At 45.5% G+C, this 17,874-nt stretch overlaps 1 protein-coding gene across 1 annotated transcript in view; it reads right to left on the reverse strand.

The window, feature by feature from the left end:
* Positions 1 to 17,874, reverse strand: part of PFKP (phosphofructokinase, platelet) — a 62,116-nt gene that overhangs the window by 31,355 nt on the left and 12,887 nt on the right. The window contains exons 2-7 of the mRNA XM_080918228.1: positions 17,365 to 17,438; positions 7,000 to 7,077; positions 3,758 to 3,947; positions 2,196 to 2,361; positions 808 to 852; positions 483 to 591 (exon numbers count right to left, since the gene is read on the reverse strand). Of these exons, the coding sequence (XP_080774354.1) occupies positions 483 to 591; positions 808 to 852; positions 2,196 to 2,361; positions 3,758 to 3,947; positions 7,000 to 7,077; positions 17,365 to 17,438 (662 nt within the window). The remainder of the gene's footprint in view (positions 1 to 482; positions 592 to 807; positions 853 to 2,195; positions 2,362 to 3,757; positions 3,948 to 6,999; positions 7,078 to 17,364; positions 17,439 to 17,874) is intronic.

Consider the following 17,874-nt stretch of genomic DNA (forward strand, 5'->3'; position numbering starts at 1 on the left):
CATTTCAAAGACAATGTACAACCCCTGACAGAGGAAGAGAGGAGCATGGGATCGAAATAATTAGGGAACAGAGATCCTAAAATCCCCACACAACGTGGAAAGGAATATCACAACACCTCACCCCTTATTTGGGGGTGGGGGGCAGGATTTAAAATGAGAGGCTGACACATGTCTGTTTCAGTTCAGTGAGGACTCAAATAGCAACCGAGAGTTTTCTCTGTAATCCTGACTTCATGTAGCCATCATGATTTCATTGCGTGGCACACAAGCCACTTAGAAGCAGGAACTACTGCTTTGGATGGAAGGCATCAGTGGTTCCAGCTGTTTCTCCATGGTAACATCAGCCTACCCAGGCAGATCCTTGGCAACAGGCTTGACCTCGTTTCTGTTTTGTTTTGTTTTAAATTTGCGAGTATTTAAAGGAGTCCATCCAGCTTGGCCACCCCAGAAGGCCTCGTGCATCCTTACTCTAGCCCAGTTACCTCTGAGAGTTTTAAGCACATGTTTTCCTCCCAACCTTCCTCTGGCGGAGACTCCGGAAGGAACACCCAATCGGCACCGCAAGCCAAGGCGCTCACCAAGGCCAAGTAACTGTGGGGACAGGAAGGAATTATTACACAGGGGGGAAGGAGCCTGCTAACAAGGCTAGAGGGTGTACCACTTATGCTCAGAGACAAGCTTGGGTAGCTATGGCCCTTGACATTCTGCAGGGGCTTCTGGGTCTTTTGAGACTGCCCCGTGTTGCAATGTATGGTACAGAGGCCACTAAGGTTTATTCCTACCAGGATGGTGTCGGCAGATACCTACCCACAGTGTCTCCCCATCACCTCCAGGACAAAAGTCCTCTGGTGGCTGGAAAAGGGATAAAGGACACATGTTACTACTCACAAAGGAAAAAAGCATACTCGCAGCCTAGAGTCAGAAAGCCTGCTTCTCAGCTCTGGCTGGAACCAAGCTGCCAAAAGCTGACTCATTTTCCACAGAAAGCAAGCTCTTTCTTGCAACTCACTGCAAGGGTTTCAGACCTAAGGAGTAACGGGGCTTCAATAGTAACTGCAATTTGAGTGGGAAAGGAGGGGGAGGGGCTACTTTTTGAAACATGCTCTCATATGCCCCATGGCTGACCTTGAGCTCTGTGTAGCCAAGCATAGGTGACCTTGAACTTCCAATCCTTCTGCCTGTGCATCCAAGTTGCTAGGACTACAGGCATGTGCCACCAGCTCCAGCTTATGGAATACTGGAAATTGAACCTGGGCTTCCTGCATGCTAGGTTAGCACAACACAGCTAAACTGCATCCTCGGTGTTGCTTCGACTTGCATATTTTACAACACCCATCACTTGTTTCCTAAGGCGACACAATACTTTTAAGATGGTCTCCTTTTCTAAGAAGCATCTACTCTGTACCAAGTTGGAAACTTCTGAAAGCTATGGGTTAGCCTCATATCCGAGATCTGAGAACTTGAGAGGCCATGGAGTTGGTTGTCTAAAAAAAAAAGAAAAAGAAAAAAAAAAGCTGATGTCTTCTACAGAGGGGAAAATAAAGTCCCTGGCCAGCTGTATCCAAGTAAGCGCACGAGCGTGAATGCTACAGATCAGCTCCGTCAACACGCAATGGCTGTCTTTCCTTGCAGTTGAAAGATCCAATTGCTCTGAGCTGCCTTCCAGTCCTACAGAGGTGATTTTCCAGTGTCACAGAGTTCAATGGACAGAAGCAGCTAGGAACAAAAGGGGCCCTCAAAAGCCAGCCTCCCTCAGTAACTCCCATTCCAATGCTCCCAGCTTCAAGCTTCAAGCTACCCACTCACACAATGAAAGGCGCCTGTCCGGCTTACTGTTTCACCTGATTTTCAGGAAAAGGCTTCTGGGGATTCTGTGGTTCTCTACAAAGTTGTAAGTCACGCCTCCTTGTGGGCTTAGATCCCTGCCAACTGTTAATGCTCTACTCACAGTCTGGCTCATCCATACCTTGGAATCTCAACGGTGACCCCAGGATGTCTCGCTCCACTAACAAGTGTGTCACTCACTAAGTTGCTCTCTCTTTGCTATTCCATGAGATGGCCTTTGGGGGACTTATAGATCATTATTTTGTTTCCTTGTGTTTCCTAGTTTTTCTTCCATAAACACATTTTTGAATCATACAAATGTGGGATCTGTGACTGTTTCTGGAACCAGCAGTACTAGCCCATCCTTTTACCTCTGGGCAGTGGTCATGATGGCATCCACGACTTCAATAATGCGGTGCAGAGCTGAATCTGTACCGATGGTCATGTCTGTGCCGCAGAAGTCATTGTCAATGGAGCCCACCATGCCCACCACGTTCAGGTAGGAGTGCTTCTGCACCGTGTCTTTGTCGATCTCGCCTGTATGGGAGACAAGAAACACACTGTGGATCCAGGAAGAACTGCCAGGTATCCTGGTGCTCCACCTGGTGCTCCACCGGAAGTGAAAGACAACGGCCTTAATATAGAAGTCAAGTGCCCTGAATTAATTGTGAATTTTCCCCAGACCTCCTCACACCCTGAAATCAGCACACCGAAGGAAAGGTAAGCCATGTAAAAAGGGAAGGAAATATACAGACACAAATTGTCCCTGGACAGTTAGCAAGAACGCTGCATTATAAAAATATAAAGATCCCAATGTTGCAACTTAGGATACAAACTTAAACGTGTGTCTTAGCAATGGCTTTGGACAATAATGATTATGAATAGAACACTTCATAATTTCAGAATTCAGTACTGTAGAAACTTACAATCACCTTAATGATGCCCATGAAACTAGTTAGTAAGTATGCTGCTAGCCCTCTCAGGATAAACATACCTGGTGAGGTAGTTCTACATAGCTAAAATTAGGGTAGCGTGTAGGTGGAGGCATGTTTTAAGTCTTTGCTCATGGTCACCAATGGGCTGGAGTTAGATCAGGTATGAGAATGAACAGACGGACTGAGGATGTTTGAGCAACACACTATTGCTAATTACATTTGATATAGAATTGGAATTACAATGAGAGCTTTATAGAGTCCCCAGACATCTAAGTAATACAAAACAAAAGTTAAAATTCAGAGAGAGGGAGCGGGAGAAAACTAGCAGATCAGCATCCTTTAATTAAATTCTTCTAAAATAGAGATTTAGAGATGTCCCAGCATATCAGCAGAAAGACAACAAGATGGCTGAAGCTGGATGCTGGCATCCAAGGGCCAGTGTGCACACAGACAGTGGTTACGGCTGCTTGGCTTCCTCTTTGACCTGGGACTCCTCGCTTAGATCGGGGTGTATGTGATTACTGTCATGAGGCTTCCCCAGGCCTCCCTAGGAAAAGGGCCAAGTAGTACCTAGCACACAGTAGGGCTTGTTGTCATTACTGTTCTCATATGGGATACAGATTTAAACTCTGCGGTGCCAAATCATCAGAGGCAAAACGACAGCCACAATTTGGCTGTGGCTAAGAACGAAGCTGGGACTAGGTGTGGTGGTACACACTTCGAACCCCAGGCCAGCAGGCAGCAGGTGCAGGTAGATCTGAGTTCAAGTGCCAGTCTGGTCTACAGAGTGAGACCACATCCCAGAAACGAAAGTAAAATAAAAATGACAAGGATGGCTCCAAGGTATGTAGGTTCGTGTCAGTTTCCCCGTCTCCCCCTTAAAGAACGCGCAGTGTGTTATTACTTCCCAAGCTCTTAAAAAGCACCAACAGGAAAACCTGAAGCAGGCTACTCAGAGAAAAGCGCGAACCCGGGTGGAAACAGAAAGAGAAACTTACCATTCTGAGCCAGCTCTTCTAGAAGTCCGTTCCACTCCTTCCGGAAGATGTTGGCTCCGGTGAGACTTCCGTCCCCACCGATCACGCACAGGTTGGTGATACCCAAGCGAACCAAGTTACAGGCGGCTTTTAGGCGCCCTTCGCGGTTGCGAAAGGCTTGGCACCTCGCACTGCCGATGATGGTCCCGCCCTGGAAAGGACAGGAATCACGTTCGCTGACGGTAAGTCAGGTGGATCGGCACAGGCAGTGATCCAATGAAACCTGCAGAACCTCCCGCATGGTTTCCTCGTTTTCATCTCAGCCATCAGTCTACTTCAGAGCCTGAGTTTCCTACTTTTAGTGAAAGTCCTGAAAGGAACACAATAGCTTGATGCCCGTGAAAGATGAACGTTAGCCTTCTACTGAACGGACTGAGTAAAAGCGTCTACAGGGTCATGGAAGCCCCCCAGCTTCTTGGGGTCTGAGCTCTCCGGACAAGGGATGAACGGGCACCCCAGTGGGCATCAGCTATGACCTGTAGAGCAAACTTGTCCAGCCTCCTGATGATAGCCTGGCTCTCCTGTGAGTCAGATCACTGAACCAAAGGAATCTGACAGGTGTGTAGTTTCAGTGACATCACTGAAAGTATAGTTCCAAGGTGGTTGTCCCCGGGAAAGGTCAGAACTATATCCAAGAGTGAGAGTTTGCCTGTGCCTCTCAGAAAAACTGCTATTTCTGTTGTGTCACATAAGGGGTGGCATCAGCGACAAGTGACCGCTAGTTACTCTGGCATTTTATGAAAGCTACATCTTAAGAAAGTTTGAGTTTCATACCCCAACTTCCGGGAGAGAAAAATCATGATTTTTCTCTATATGGCTTTTCAAAAAATTAAGATTTTTTTAGTCCAGTGCTGGTGGTGCGCGCCTCTAATTCCAGCACTTAGGAGGCAGAGGCAGGAGGATTTCTGAATTCAAGGCCAGCCTGGTCAACCTGGTCAACCGAGTGAGTTGCAGGACAGCCAAGGTCACACAGAGGAAACCCAGTCTGGAAACTTCCCAGCCCTTCCCCAAAGGTTAAGATTTTAGAACAATAAGGTTCCTTTAAACAAACAATAGACCAATTTAGAAAAGTTGGGTCCATCCCTTAGACCACGGCTTCTGACTGGGTGGGTCAGAACCAAACTGCAGGCAGTTTCAATGCAGATGGCTCACTAAAAACCCATTATCCTGCTTGAATACTAGAATTTGTATGCCTATAGCTCGTTTATAAAGCTTTACAAATTTACACATTTACATGAAAATTAGGAAATTACCACCTACTGTGGTAGAGTGAAACCTTAGTTAAAAATTACTAATAAAGCCGAAATCAAGTTACTACCTATACTGATCCTGGGTTAACATTACCAGTGCTGAGCATGATGGCAAACACGCAGTTGGACATCACAGAGGCAGGCCAGGACTGGCAAGTGCCAAGTCCAGAGCAGAGCTGAGCCTGCCCTCGGAACCCTCTGATAAAGATCAGGCAGAAGAACATGCTACTTGTTCTAAGTGGAAGTGAACAGATGCAGTGGACAAGGTAGATAAAGCCTCAGAATGAAACTATGAGCAACCAACTTACAAATGCTATTCACAGATTTACACACACACACACACACACACACACACACACACACACACACACACACGCACACACACCTTTTAACCACAACAGTGTTTCCTGTTTTCCTATCTCAATCACAACAGAAAGGGAATGTTCTGTATTGATAATGTGCCTGTCTTGAAGGCATTACTCTGCCTAACTATGAACATACCAAAATGTCCTTCAATCTCTAGGTATGCAGCAAAGCTAAGAAATTCCCAGATGCAGTCTCTGAGTCTTTGACATTTGTGAACGTGCACATGCCATTAGCACCTTCTGAGTGAATTTGCTAATAAAAAGTACTCAAGGTGAATCAAAGATTAATCCTCATGTTTTAAAGTCTCAAGCAATAAAGAGCTTTGTATGAAGTCTTTTCTTTCTACATTTTCTCTTTACTTCTCAACTAATTTGGAACCTTTTATTAAGCCAAAAGGTTCCAGGGTTGTATGAGGCATAAATTCCTTGGACAGATTTCTTTTAAATTCAAAGCAAGCAACCATTTTGCCTCCGGTAACAATTACCTCTTCCTTGTGCACAACACAGAAATTAGCTGTGTCTGCTTCAAGCTAGAACAGGGATGAAGTGTCCCCGTTAAACCCATAGCCCTAGGGGCTGCCAGGCAGAATCTTTCCTGGGCTTTGTCTTACTCTCTGCCAAGAGAAATGTAAAAGCCCAGTGGGCACACAGTACCAGGAAACCAAATTAACCTCTACACTCATCTGCTCTGAATGAATAGGAATCTGCCAAAAGTACCGCAGAGAACGGTAGCTGGGGCTGAGGCACACAAGCTTGTACAGCAAAGAAACTTCCTGAGTTAAGGTCATGCTGATATTTTTAAGACTTAATAAACGGGCCCGAAAGATGACTCAGTGCTTAAGGCTGCTTGCTGTATAATCATGAAGACCGGTTCCTCGGATTCTAGCTTACTGTAGCTGAAGCCAGGTAGCACACAAAGGGTTGCAACTGCAGCTCCAAGAGAGCCAACATCATCTTCTGGTCTCCTGTGCACAGGCCCACACATACGCACATAGGCTCACATAGGCACATACACACATAAAGTAAAAAAAAAAAAAATTAAATGACACATATTGTAGATTGGAATATGAACCCTTGGTCCTCAAGTAGTGATGCTATTTAGGAAGACTGTAGCTGCTTTGAGACTAGGTGAATTCTAAGTGGGTTGCTGGGGGTGATCCTTGAAAGCGGCAACCAACTAAGCTTCTGGTCCCAGCCCTTTGCTTCTAATCTGCCAAGGCATGGAGAAGCTACTCAACAATCTTCCTCTGTCATAAGCTTGGCCACAAGCCACCAACCTTCAGGGCCTGAATCGCTCAAGCCACCCTGCTCTCCTGACTGGAAGGATTATACCTACTGAACCAGGAGCCAAATAAATCCTCCTTTGGTTTCCTTTAGTCAGATATTTTTCCCAGAGACAAGGAAAATAAGGAAAATGATAAGAAATGAGTGTTCTCTGCTGGCCTTATTACTATTTTAAAACAAAAACCTAATCGTAGTTTATTATTAGCTGTCAGGGATAGGAACATATGTTAGAGCTTACTCAAGCATTCAGTGTTTTCAACAAAAACCAAGACTTTAATATAGAGAAACAGCGTATGGCACATACCACTTGTAGAATGCTGGAGACACACTCCCATTTGGCTTCCACGATATTAGAGCCTCCATCCACCATGCCTTGGTAACCCTGGATGAGAAGAAAAATAAACATCTATTTAAGAAGAGGCAGGGCTTTACTGAACATTGATAAACCCACAAATTATAAAACAGAAACATAAGTGACAATGAACCCAGTTTTTAAACTGTTAGAAGACAGTGCAAAGCAAGGGCTGGATAGAAGTATTTAACCATAGCAATCAGTCAACCAGCCAATCAAAACCAAAAGCCTCGTCTACAATAAACTTAGGAAGGCAAGGGAATGAACAGATAGAACAGAAGCCTCAATGCACCACGTCCATGTGTCAGATCCTCCTCCCCACTGTGATGAAATAGATCCCATCTAGGGTGTAGTGTCTTCATCCAAACTCACAAGCTGCTGAGCCAGAGAGAAAACAGTGAAGAATGTAAAACAGCCGTAACTCTGGGGCTCTCCGAGAAGAGCAGGACACAGAACTGTACTCACAGAAGGGCCTTGACAACCTAACACAACACAAACATAACACGAAGACCTGCCAAGCTCCCACACAAAAGCCCATTGCGATGATGTCTATACTAGTGGTAGGGTAACAAAAAAGCCTAGAGAGAGAACGTGGTCCCAACTTACGCACTGGAGAAAAGGACTGGACGGAGGTCCAAGAGCATCCGGAGATTGTCTCGGGGCTAGAACAGGTAGGGACACCTTTCCTGGAATCAATCCCTGCAGCATCCACACTTACAGAACCCCACTAGGGTTGCTCTCTTTTCTTCTACTCTTTGAACTTAAATGTTGGGTCCTGTTTGTTTGTTGAGACGACATCTCACGCAACCCAGTCTGGCCCTGAAATTACTGTGCAGCTAAAGATGACCTTAAATGGCTGCTGTTCCTACCTCTACCTCCTATGAACTAGAGTTAGAGTTGTGCACTGCACCAGAAGCACACCCAGTTTTATTTGGTGCTAGGGAATTGAAGCCAGGACTTCCCGTGTGCTAGGCAAGTATTCTACCAACTTTCTACCAACTGTTCTTCATGTATAACCAGCCCAAAATACTGATTTGATCATCTTTTTTTTGATCATCTTAAAATTTGATTTTTTTTTTTTTTTTACAGAGTTGTGCTACTTAGAAAACAAGAGAAACTTTTCTAAAGGTGCTTAGCAACAGTAATTTTAATTATTTCTGCATGGTCTAGATATGTATGGCGAAGGAAACAATTCCAAAGGAAATACGAACGACTGGATTGCTATTGCATTTAAATAATGCAATATTTAAACACATGGAATAGATGTGGAATGAAGCTTCCACTCCACTGCCTCCGTGGGAGCTTGCTAGGAAATGACTTTACTGGGAAGTCACTGTGCACACAGGAAGTCAGAAAGGGAGCTGCCCCCTGCAGCTTTCATCTGCCTTCAACTAAAAGGAAGAGGTTATCAAATTGGAAGAAATAATTCTACCCTACTTCATTGTCATGAAAAAAGCAAGTTCAGTTTGTTTTATTTTCCCCCTATTGAACCAAAAGAATAAACATTTTCTAAAATTCTATTTTTCTCGTGCCTTTTCAAAGCCAGTTTTATGACTCACCTAAGAAAAGCAAATCCCTGAGCCTTTTAAAATCACACTGGGTTTTTTAGCTGAAGAAAGATTACCACCAGCTTTGTTTAAGGCACTTCAGAGGCTATGGGAAGGGACCCTGACTGGCGTGCTTACAGCCTATCCTCCACCAGAAGTTCTCAGGTCAGGCCATTCATTCCCATGAAAATGTGGGCCACAGGCTCTGAAGTATACTGAACAGAGCCAGGCTGGGCATTCATGGCTCACAACTGATTCTGCTATCGCTGTATTTAAGGGTCTTTGTGGCTCCTATGCTTAGTCATGTGTTGACTCCACTATAAACAAAGTAAGACCCAGCCCACTTATAGGGAGCTTGCAAAGTGATCTCCCCCCACTTTTTTTTTTTTTCCAAAATTAAAGGACCATATGAAAGATTACCATCTCGTATTAAATCAGGCCTTTTTCTTCCTACATTTTGCTGCATGGACCTGTGATCTGTTTCTTCTTGTCTTCGGGATACTGACTCAATGTGAATTCCTGATTTTGGGGGGATAGAGAAAATGCTTGAGAGGAGGCATAAGAGACTCGGAAAGGCTTTCTAGTCTTATACCCATGTATTTACATTAGCAAAAAAATGTTCAAAACTAGCTGCTCACTAAAAAAAATAATAACAAAAAAACAGCATAAGTTCTCTATGTTAGTGGCTTTCGTTTTGCTTTTACTTTATTGTTAAGATATTGTTTTATTTTCATTTGTGTGGGTATAGGGTATATATATCACTTGTCCTGTAGCAGGAAGTTATAAGCAGTTGTGAACCTACTGAAGTGGTACTAGGAACAGAACTGCAGACCTATCTAAGAGTAGCAGGCATTTTTTTATTTTTACATTAAATATATTTTAAACGATAATTTCAAGCCGGGTGTGATGGCATGTGTCTTTAGTCCCAGCACTTGGGAGGCACAGATTGGAGGGTCTCCTTGAGTTTGGGGTAAGCCAGTCAACAAAGCAAGTTCGAGGACAGTCAGGTTGGTTATGTAGAGAAATCCTGTCCACTTCCAAAAAAAAAATTATCATTTTTTCCCACCTCTCTACAGCCTTCCTTCCTATTGCTGTCTCTCAAATTCATAGTCTCTACATACATATAAAGATACTCTACATACTTCTAAAGATATAAATATATCATCGTCAGCCTTTGTGCTATTCATGTATGCTAACATAAAAGAGAGAAACTAATAGAACCTCAACCCTACACAAAGAACTATAAGCTACTAAGAAATTCTGAGATTAAAAGACATAGTCTTCTCCAAATTGGTTATCCAAAACAATGTAGTCAGACCAGAAGTCATGTACGTACAAGCAAACACTGGGCAATCGCTCCAGCGTCACATGCTTCTATTTCCAAGATAAAATCTCACTATACACCCCAGACTTGTCTCAAGGCCAGGTTAGCCTTAGATTCATGGGAATCCTCCTGCTTCAGCTTCCTGACTGATGGAATTACATGCATGAATCACCACATGGGTTTTTCAAATTCTGGATCTTGGCTTGGTTTTACCCACAGGAAAGGCTCATGAAGAACCTGAGTATGTAGTGTTTCCTTTTGACCTGGAGGGCTCTGATCACCTCTCCCAAGGGCTCTGAACTAAAGTAAAATACTTCACAGCCACCCATCAAATATGAACTCAGTGAAATGTCATAGAAAATTCAAATAAAGAAGCCATGGTAATTGTCCTTGGTGAAGCTGGGTTGGCTCTAACACGACAAGAAGATATTGTGTGGCCCTGCACTTAGAGCTTTCACAAACCACTAACACACTAACTTCCTTTATTTGGTCCTCTGGCATTATTAGATGTCCTTAGGCCAAAGCTAACACTATAACCCTAAGAGCCACAGCAGGAAGGAGGCGGGTCAGCCTTCCACCACTGTGATAACAGTCAAATCTACATGGCTGATTGTGACACGAGCATCCTCGATGAGAACTCATTCACAGCCTCTGCATCCCTGGGAAGTGACAGTGAAGATGGCCAACTCAGGGAGAGAGTCCATGCTCTTTACAATTGGAGAATGTTAAGTGTGTCTAGACGGTCTGAAAGCGAAGCCAGCACTGACGACCTAGGTGTCAAGTCAGGTATCAGGTCAGAGAGGGCATGGGGCATATGAATTTAGTATGAGAGCTAGCATAGTTTAAGCATTCAGAGAGAGAGAGAGAGAGAGAGAGAGACAGCACTCACTCCTGTAGCCATTATCATCACCCCAGGCACATCCTAGCCAGTGTTCCAATGGAAAGGGCAGGCATTAATTATATGAATTGGCCTTTTGTGAACCAGTGAAAGTTAGCCAGTGTAGCTAAGAGTCCTGCATGTTAGCACAAGGGCTGGAGCTGACAGTGTGTGTGCAGGTGAACAGCCTCTAGAGAAACAGCATGTGGTAATGCCATCCAACTCCACCCTCAAACGCCATGGCTATTAGGTTTAGGCAGATGTGGAGGTTAAGTAGCTTAGGTATTAGGGAAGTTCCAATGTACAAATCGTTGGGTTAAAAAGTCCCAGAGGCATGCTCCAAGGAGCTGTGGGTAACACTGCTTCAAAGCCGAAGCACTGTGGGGGAGCCGGGGGGGGGGGTGGGGGAGCCAGCATGAGAACAGGAGTGGCATTTGATGACAGTGATAAACCAACGGAGACTTTCAAAAAGGGTCATCCCGGACAAGGTGACTTGTTTTCAGTTCAAGGAACCCTACCCGCCGGCTTTGTCCATGCACGTCTAGAACATGAGAATCAGACTGCAGCCCACAGTCAGCTCTAGGCTCATTTCCCCAGGTGTGTGTCCGCCGTCAGTGCCCAGGCTGGCGAGACAAGTACACTTCGGAATAAAAAGAGCAGAGGCTGGAAAAGGGTTTGTGGATTCTTCTGTCACAAGTTTAGCGTTCCTCACTTGAAATGACAGGAGTTGGGAGTTCATCCTACAGTAGAGTAAGAATGCCAGCAAAGTGGGGGGGGGGTCTCCATAGAATGGGGAGAAATGGTGCCAATCTGTGAGTTAACGTACAACCTTTCTCTTCATTTCTCTGACATTGGTCTTTCTATTTTATTTATTAGTTGGGGGGCAGTCTCATGCAGCCCAGAATAGCCTCAAACTTAGAGGATGCTCTTAAAACTCTCCTTCGTTCTGCATGGACCTCCTGAGTGCTGGGATCAAAGGCAAAGCAGAAAAGATGCTTAGAGAGCATTCCCCCATCTGCGCCACATTCCCAGGCCTTCTTTAGGATATTAACTCAGGGCCTGGAACAAGAGAAGCTAAAGTGACAGGCTAATCATTCTTGTTCAAGATGAAAAGCCAGGCTGGTATAAGCCAGAAATAGACGACAGATCACCTGGAGGAATCAAGGACAGCAGAGACCCTTCGGGCCGCTGGAGCCATGGGGAAGATGATGTAGGTTCCATTTTGGTAGATCGGTGGGATCGAGGCAGTGTCAGAATTCGGGATTAAGATTTAGGATAGCAGTAAGATTAACTGGACTTTGTTCATAGTGTAGACAATGGGTGAGCTTGGCAGTGTTTATAAATGGCTGCCAATGTGTAATATCACACTGCTACATCTTTCATTTAGAGATAAAAGCCACTTGGGTCGCCCTTTTTGTTAAGTCTCTAAGAATGGTTCTTTAAAATCTGTAGAAAACCTTCAACAATAAGACATTAAACCCACACAATAAACTAAAGGCAATAAGAATCCTGTCTTCTTCAGCTAGGTTAGGTTTATTTTTTTTCCCTATCCTGGGTTGGACATGATCTTTCCTATATTTATTGGTTTTGTTTTGCCACGGTTATCGGCTTTTTGTGGGCTATTACACCATAAAACAAGACAAAAAACCAAAAAAAAAAAAAAAAAAAAAACACTAACAAAACAAAAAGAGCAATTAAAACAAGCAGGAGGGGAAGAAAGTAATGAACAGTCAGCTTACTACATAAGTGGGTTAACCCCCCCCACCCCATCTCTCTTGGAATGGAGCCCGAGGGCTCCACACGCACCACACGTACGCCTGACCCAGATCCACGGACCCGCAAAATAAGCAGCCAGGCAGAACAGCTCAGCCCAAGCAGGTGCCAGGTTTCTGCCAGAAATACCAGACTTTTCAGGTTCATACATTTTTCATGTACTTTCAGAAGATGAGAAGAAAGCGGGGAAGAGGAGCAGGGAATGAATGAGCATGAAGGGGGAGAACGAGAAGGAAGAAGAGGAGCAGAGAAAGAGGGGGGGAAGGAACAAAGGAGGAGAGCCCACTGTTTAACTAATACTAATCTGTTTAACTGTTCCAATCGGTCTGGTAACCTTGACAGTTCTAGGCAAACTCAGAAACTAGAGCATATACATTGCTGCCTTTTATTAAAAATAAAAAGGAGGGCAGGGATGGTAGGGCAAGGTATGGTGCTGAGGAAAGGGGTGCCTTGGTGAGGCCATGCTAGGAGGTACCAGCCACACTACTGATACAGTATGGCATATAAATAATTAGGGCATGGGGAGGAAAGTTTCAGGCATAGTAGAGACAGAGGTGGGGGAGGGAAGGTGGGGGGAGAGAGAAAGAGGGAGGGAGGGAGGGAGGGAGGGAGAGAGGGAGAGAGGGAGGGAGGGAGGGAGAGGGAGAGGGAGGAGTAGAGGCTGACCATGAACATGTGGAGGGGGGAGGGGAATGGGGAAAGAAGGAGCAGAAGAGAGAAGAGCTGGAAGAGGGGAAGAGAGGAGAGTGAAGGAGAGGGCAAGCAGCCCCTTTTATAGTGAATCAGGCATTCCTGTCTGTTGCCAGGTAACCGTAGGGCACAGCCAAGAAGAAATGCTACCATACATGAAACAACGTGTTGGGATGAATCATTAAATGATGCTTAAAAACATAATCCTGGGCACCTTTCAAAATTCAAACCAAATAGATTGAAAACAGCAGTCTCGGATGAGAGGGACTGTGGCTCCAGGGAGCACAGCCATCTCAGAACAGTCTTGACTGGCATAACTATTGGGAGGAGGTGCCTCTGGCATCACTAGGTAGAGGCAGGATGGTCCTCAACGCCCTGCAGTGCACAGCCCTTCCACTGCGTGCCCCTGAATGATCTATCCCATCGCAACCGCCACAGTGCTGAGTGAGGTTAGGAAAGAAGTCTCAGTCCTGGGACCGCTCATGACTCCCAGAAGGTCAGGGAGTACATCAGTTCAGTCACATGCCTCCACTCTGTGCCTGGCCTCAAACCAAGGGAGTCAAAGGCAAGTATGTCTTCTTGACCTGCAACCAGCCAGCAACCAGCCCCTCTGGAGCTAGTGCTCAAAACTATTCCACATGTTTTCTACCAGTGAGGGGGAGAGACAGATCTTTGTTTCCTTCCCTTCCTTTCTTTCTTTCTTTTCTTCCCCCACCCCACATACTTACCTCCCCACCACCCCATTCTTCTGAGTTTGGAAGCAAGATCTTATCTGAGGCTAGCCTGGAACTCACTACGTAACTAAGGATGCCTTTGAACTCCTGAAGCTTTCCTGCTTTCATCATATCCAGCCTAGATATTACTCTCATGGGCCAAATGAGGGCACAGGATCAAAGGGTAAATGCATTCCTTCCCAGCCACTGACTGGGCTGCTTGCTGTAGATCCAGAGTCCCCTACCTAACCCCCGAAAGAGGTGTGCCAGGATTCTCCAGGTTTGAATGTTCAAAGGCAGCGTGGATGTGACTGCATATGTGACTCTGGGTGACCCGGAGCTCTGTGGAGACCGTCCGTGTAGGTGTCGGTTTCTGTACAGCAAGGTACAGCCTCTCACACCAGGTAAGCTGAGCCAGGATAATTTTCAGCATCATTTCTGGTCACCGGGGCTTTGCTGTCAAGCAAGTAGGGAAAAGCTAAGAGATTTGGGGGTTCATTTGTGTTTTAAAATCATAGAAACACAAGTTTTACATCTACAGTGGATGATGAAGCTCAGGCACTGCTTCTATACTATTACTCAAGAATAGAGTCTTATTCATGTGCCAAGTCCAACAGCATCAGCTGCCTCCCTCTCGTGAGGCTTCCAGAGTCTTAGACTGAACATTTACTCATTTCCCCCAGCTCACCAGCCAGAGAAATTAGAAGAGTGTGTAAGCCAGTCTAATAAACCCAGTCGTATAGTCATACGTTGCTGGTTCTGTTTCTCCAAAGAACTCAGAAAACAGAGGATAAATCTGGTTAACCTCACAAGAGAGAATAAATGACTTCGGTGGTCAGCTGACGAGATGTTCTTTAATTTGTGAAATGGGCAGAGTCTGACAGACACAGGTCTGGAGTTAGATCTCAGATAAGACAGGATCCGACAGGACAAAGTACAGATGCACAGGACACAGAACTACAGGCATCTGAGGAGCACTGAGCTTACCAGTTAGTAAAGGTAGACCCTAACACAAACACCAGCTTGTAGTCTCTTCCCCAACTAACACTCAAAACAGAATTGACTCCTTATGGACCAATGGGGCGTCTCAACACTGTTAGAACTGACACGTGGGGCCGACCGATTCTTCAAGGTTGAGGGCTGTCTTGTCCATTGTAAAAGGTGTCAGACAAGGTTCTGCTGTTACAATATGGTTGCCCAGTACAAATCACCTCTCTAACAATAAGATTATCAAGACTGTCTTCGAGCAATGGCAAATGTCCTTTGGACATAGTCAACCCTAACTAGGTAAGCTTGGGGGTCACAGGGCAGAGCTCCTTCTGGCCGTACAAAGGACTGAACAGTAACTCGGGGAATGCCAACTGTTTGGGGGAGCATTCGGTTTGACTATGAAGTAACAGAAATAACTTCCTTCCTTCCCTGGTACACCCTACTGAGCCCTCCCTACTGAGCCTCGGCAAGATCAAAGCAGTGACTCATGGGGAACTTTCTACTTTCCACTAGGTGCTCAGCTGCCTGCAGCAAGAGCAGAGGACACCAGGGCTGTGGCCTGTGTAGAAAAAGTCACATGGGCTCCTGAGAGAATATCCTGTAGATTCTAAGTCACTAGTAAATTTGAAAGTACTGCTAGTTTTAACAGGAAACCTCATCTGATACTGCTCCAAACCCAAAGATCTCGAGAAGGCCACACTTAACTTATTAAGAACTGCTATTGGGCCAGAACGTGCAGTTTTATCTCACGGTTCAAGGCAAGAGAGAGAGAGAGGCTGGGGGCTTGGGGGTAGGTTGGAGGAGGTGGGAGAGAAGCTACCTCTGTGTTCACTGGCAAGTGTTGAAACAGAAGCAGAAGGAAGAATGTCAAGGCCCAACTGAAACACGGGCTGACACTTGAAGCCCACTAGCCCTAATGGATAAGTCAATAGTCTTCCCCCATAGACTCTGACACACAAAGGCAAACTCTCTGGAAAAGAGGAAGGTTTATGCTCTGTGTGGCATGGATCCCAACCTGTGCTCACACCTCACCGAGCAGCGCAAGGGATAGCAGCAGTCAGGATCAGAGCCCAGGAATGGAAACTCACAAGGCGAATTTGACCTTCACACGTTCCAAACTGTAAATGCTAATAGGGAGGAAACCTTTCCCAAGTAAATGATAAACACACGGTGCAGCCATTTCACACACAGGGATCTGATGTCGTCACTCGGGAGCCCGTGGGGTTCTCTGGTAGGGTATGAAGGGGCTTTCAGAAAATGCTTCTTCAGCAAGAGGTAGCCATCACAACGGTCATGGCTTTTAACCAATTGATGGCATCATCTATGGACCAAGGCATAGATCCAAAACACAGACTGTTAAACAGTAATGCAGACCTGAAAGTGTCTTGACAATCTTTAAGTAGTGAGGAGTATCTTAAAAGGGTCAGTGACACAGGACTCATCAGCTGGATGGGACGTTACCCCATGTGCTTCTAGGACAATTCCCCCGTCTCTCTGCCTTTTAACTTATCATGGTCCAGTGGGATTACAGATGCGCGTGACTACAGTGGCTCCCACAAGGTTTCTGGAGATTCACATTTGGGCTCCATTTTATAAACATAAACATAATAAAATAGAAAATAAAATCGTGTTCCTTATAGTTCTGGAAATAAAGTGGTTGCTTCTGCACATTCTGTATATTTCCTAAGCTGCTGGGACCTCAAGCCCAGGGGACAAAGAGCAGTTTCAGTGCGGTTAGTTATTGTTGCTTAGTTTCAATTTGTGTTAGAACACGAGATAATGGATTTCACTGTGGCATTTTTCATGCATATGCCTCCTCATTCATTCTTCTCCTCTCCTTCCAGTCCTCTTACCCTCCGTGCTCACCCCTCACCCCAACATCTCTCCGCTGTCCTTATGTCACAGGCATTTTATTACCTCCTCTCCCCTTCCCGTTCTATGCCTTTAGATGCTGTCTTGCCATCAGTCTTGTTTCTAGTCCCCCCCACCACATGCACACACGCACATCCACTTCCAGGCAAACGCATGATGTCATTTTTATTTGTACACTAATAAAAGTCCATTTAACCCAAATTCTTCACTGTGAAGCTAAGACACAGCCAGGTGCTAGGGTGTGGTGTTGGCTCTATGTTACAAGGATGGAGAGCCCAAAAGAGATGCCTTTCCGTGTCTGGTACTATTCTTTGAATTCGGCTCACAAGTTCACATCCTCACCCAGTAGTCGAGACCAGGAAGTTGATACGGCCTGACTTTTGAGCTGTCTTATCTCAGTTTCCTTCTCACTTCTGGTGCTCAGCCAAGGGAGGCAGCAAGAGAGAGAGACCTGCGAGCTCAGGGCTGTGAGCAAGTGGGCGGTACAAATGCCCGAGTTAGAGACATCACGAAGGGGAAAGAAGCACTGACCTCATATATAAAGTACACTTTGGCCCCCATGTATATTCCCATGCGCACCACGGCGCGGACAGCAGCATTCATGCCTGTGGAAAGAAGAGAATCAGCTGTCAGTACAGAGCTTTAGGCTGGTTCACCAAGACCTAGGTAAAATGCTTAACTGCCTCTGTCTCCTCGTGGGCTGTGACTATGACACATACCTCAAAGGTTAGTACGGTGAATGCAAACAACTGGAAATCCAGCATGCTGGGGCTCATCTAAGGGTGGGACTCACATCGAAAACAGAAGCCTGGGATATTTTCAGTTCGGAATATCACTCATCCACTTGCTGTGGATTTTCCTTTTGTGAGACTAGCTTGAGGCTGAGTAAAGCTTCCAGCTCCTTAGCCTCCTGAGGGTGGAAGTGTGTGCTCTGCAGCGCAGAATGTCAGGCAACTCCAAGCACTGAGAAGAACTCACGTGGCAGGCTTTGAGGACCAGACTCAAAGAAATTAATAAGGAAGGCGGCAATGGCTCTGTGGT

The sequence above is a fragment of the Micromys minutus genome (genome assembly GCF_963924665.1).
Source record: "Micromys minutus genome assembly, chromosome: 6".
Lineage (NCBI taxonomy): Eukaryota > Metazoa > Chordata > Mammalia > Rodentia > Muridae > Micromys > Micromys minutus.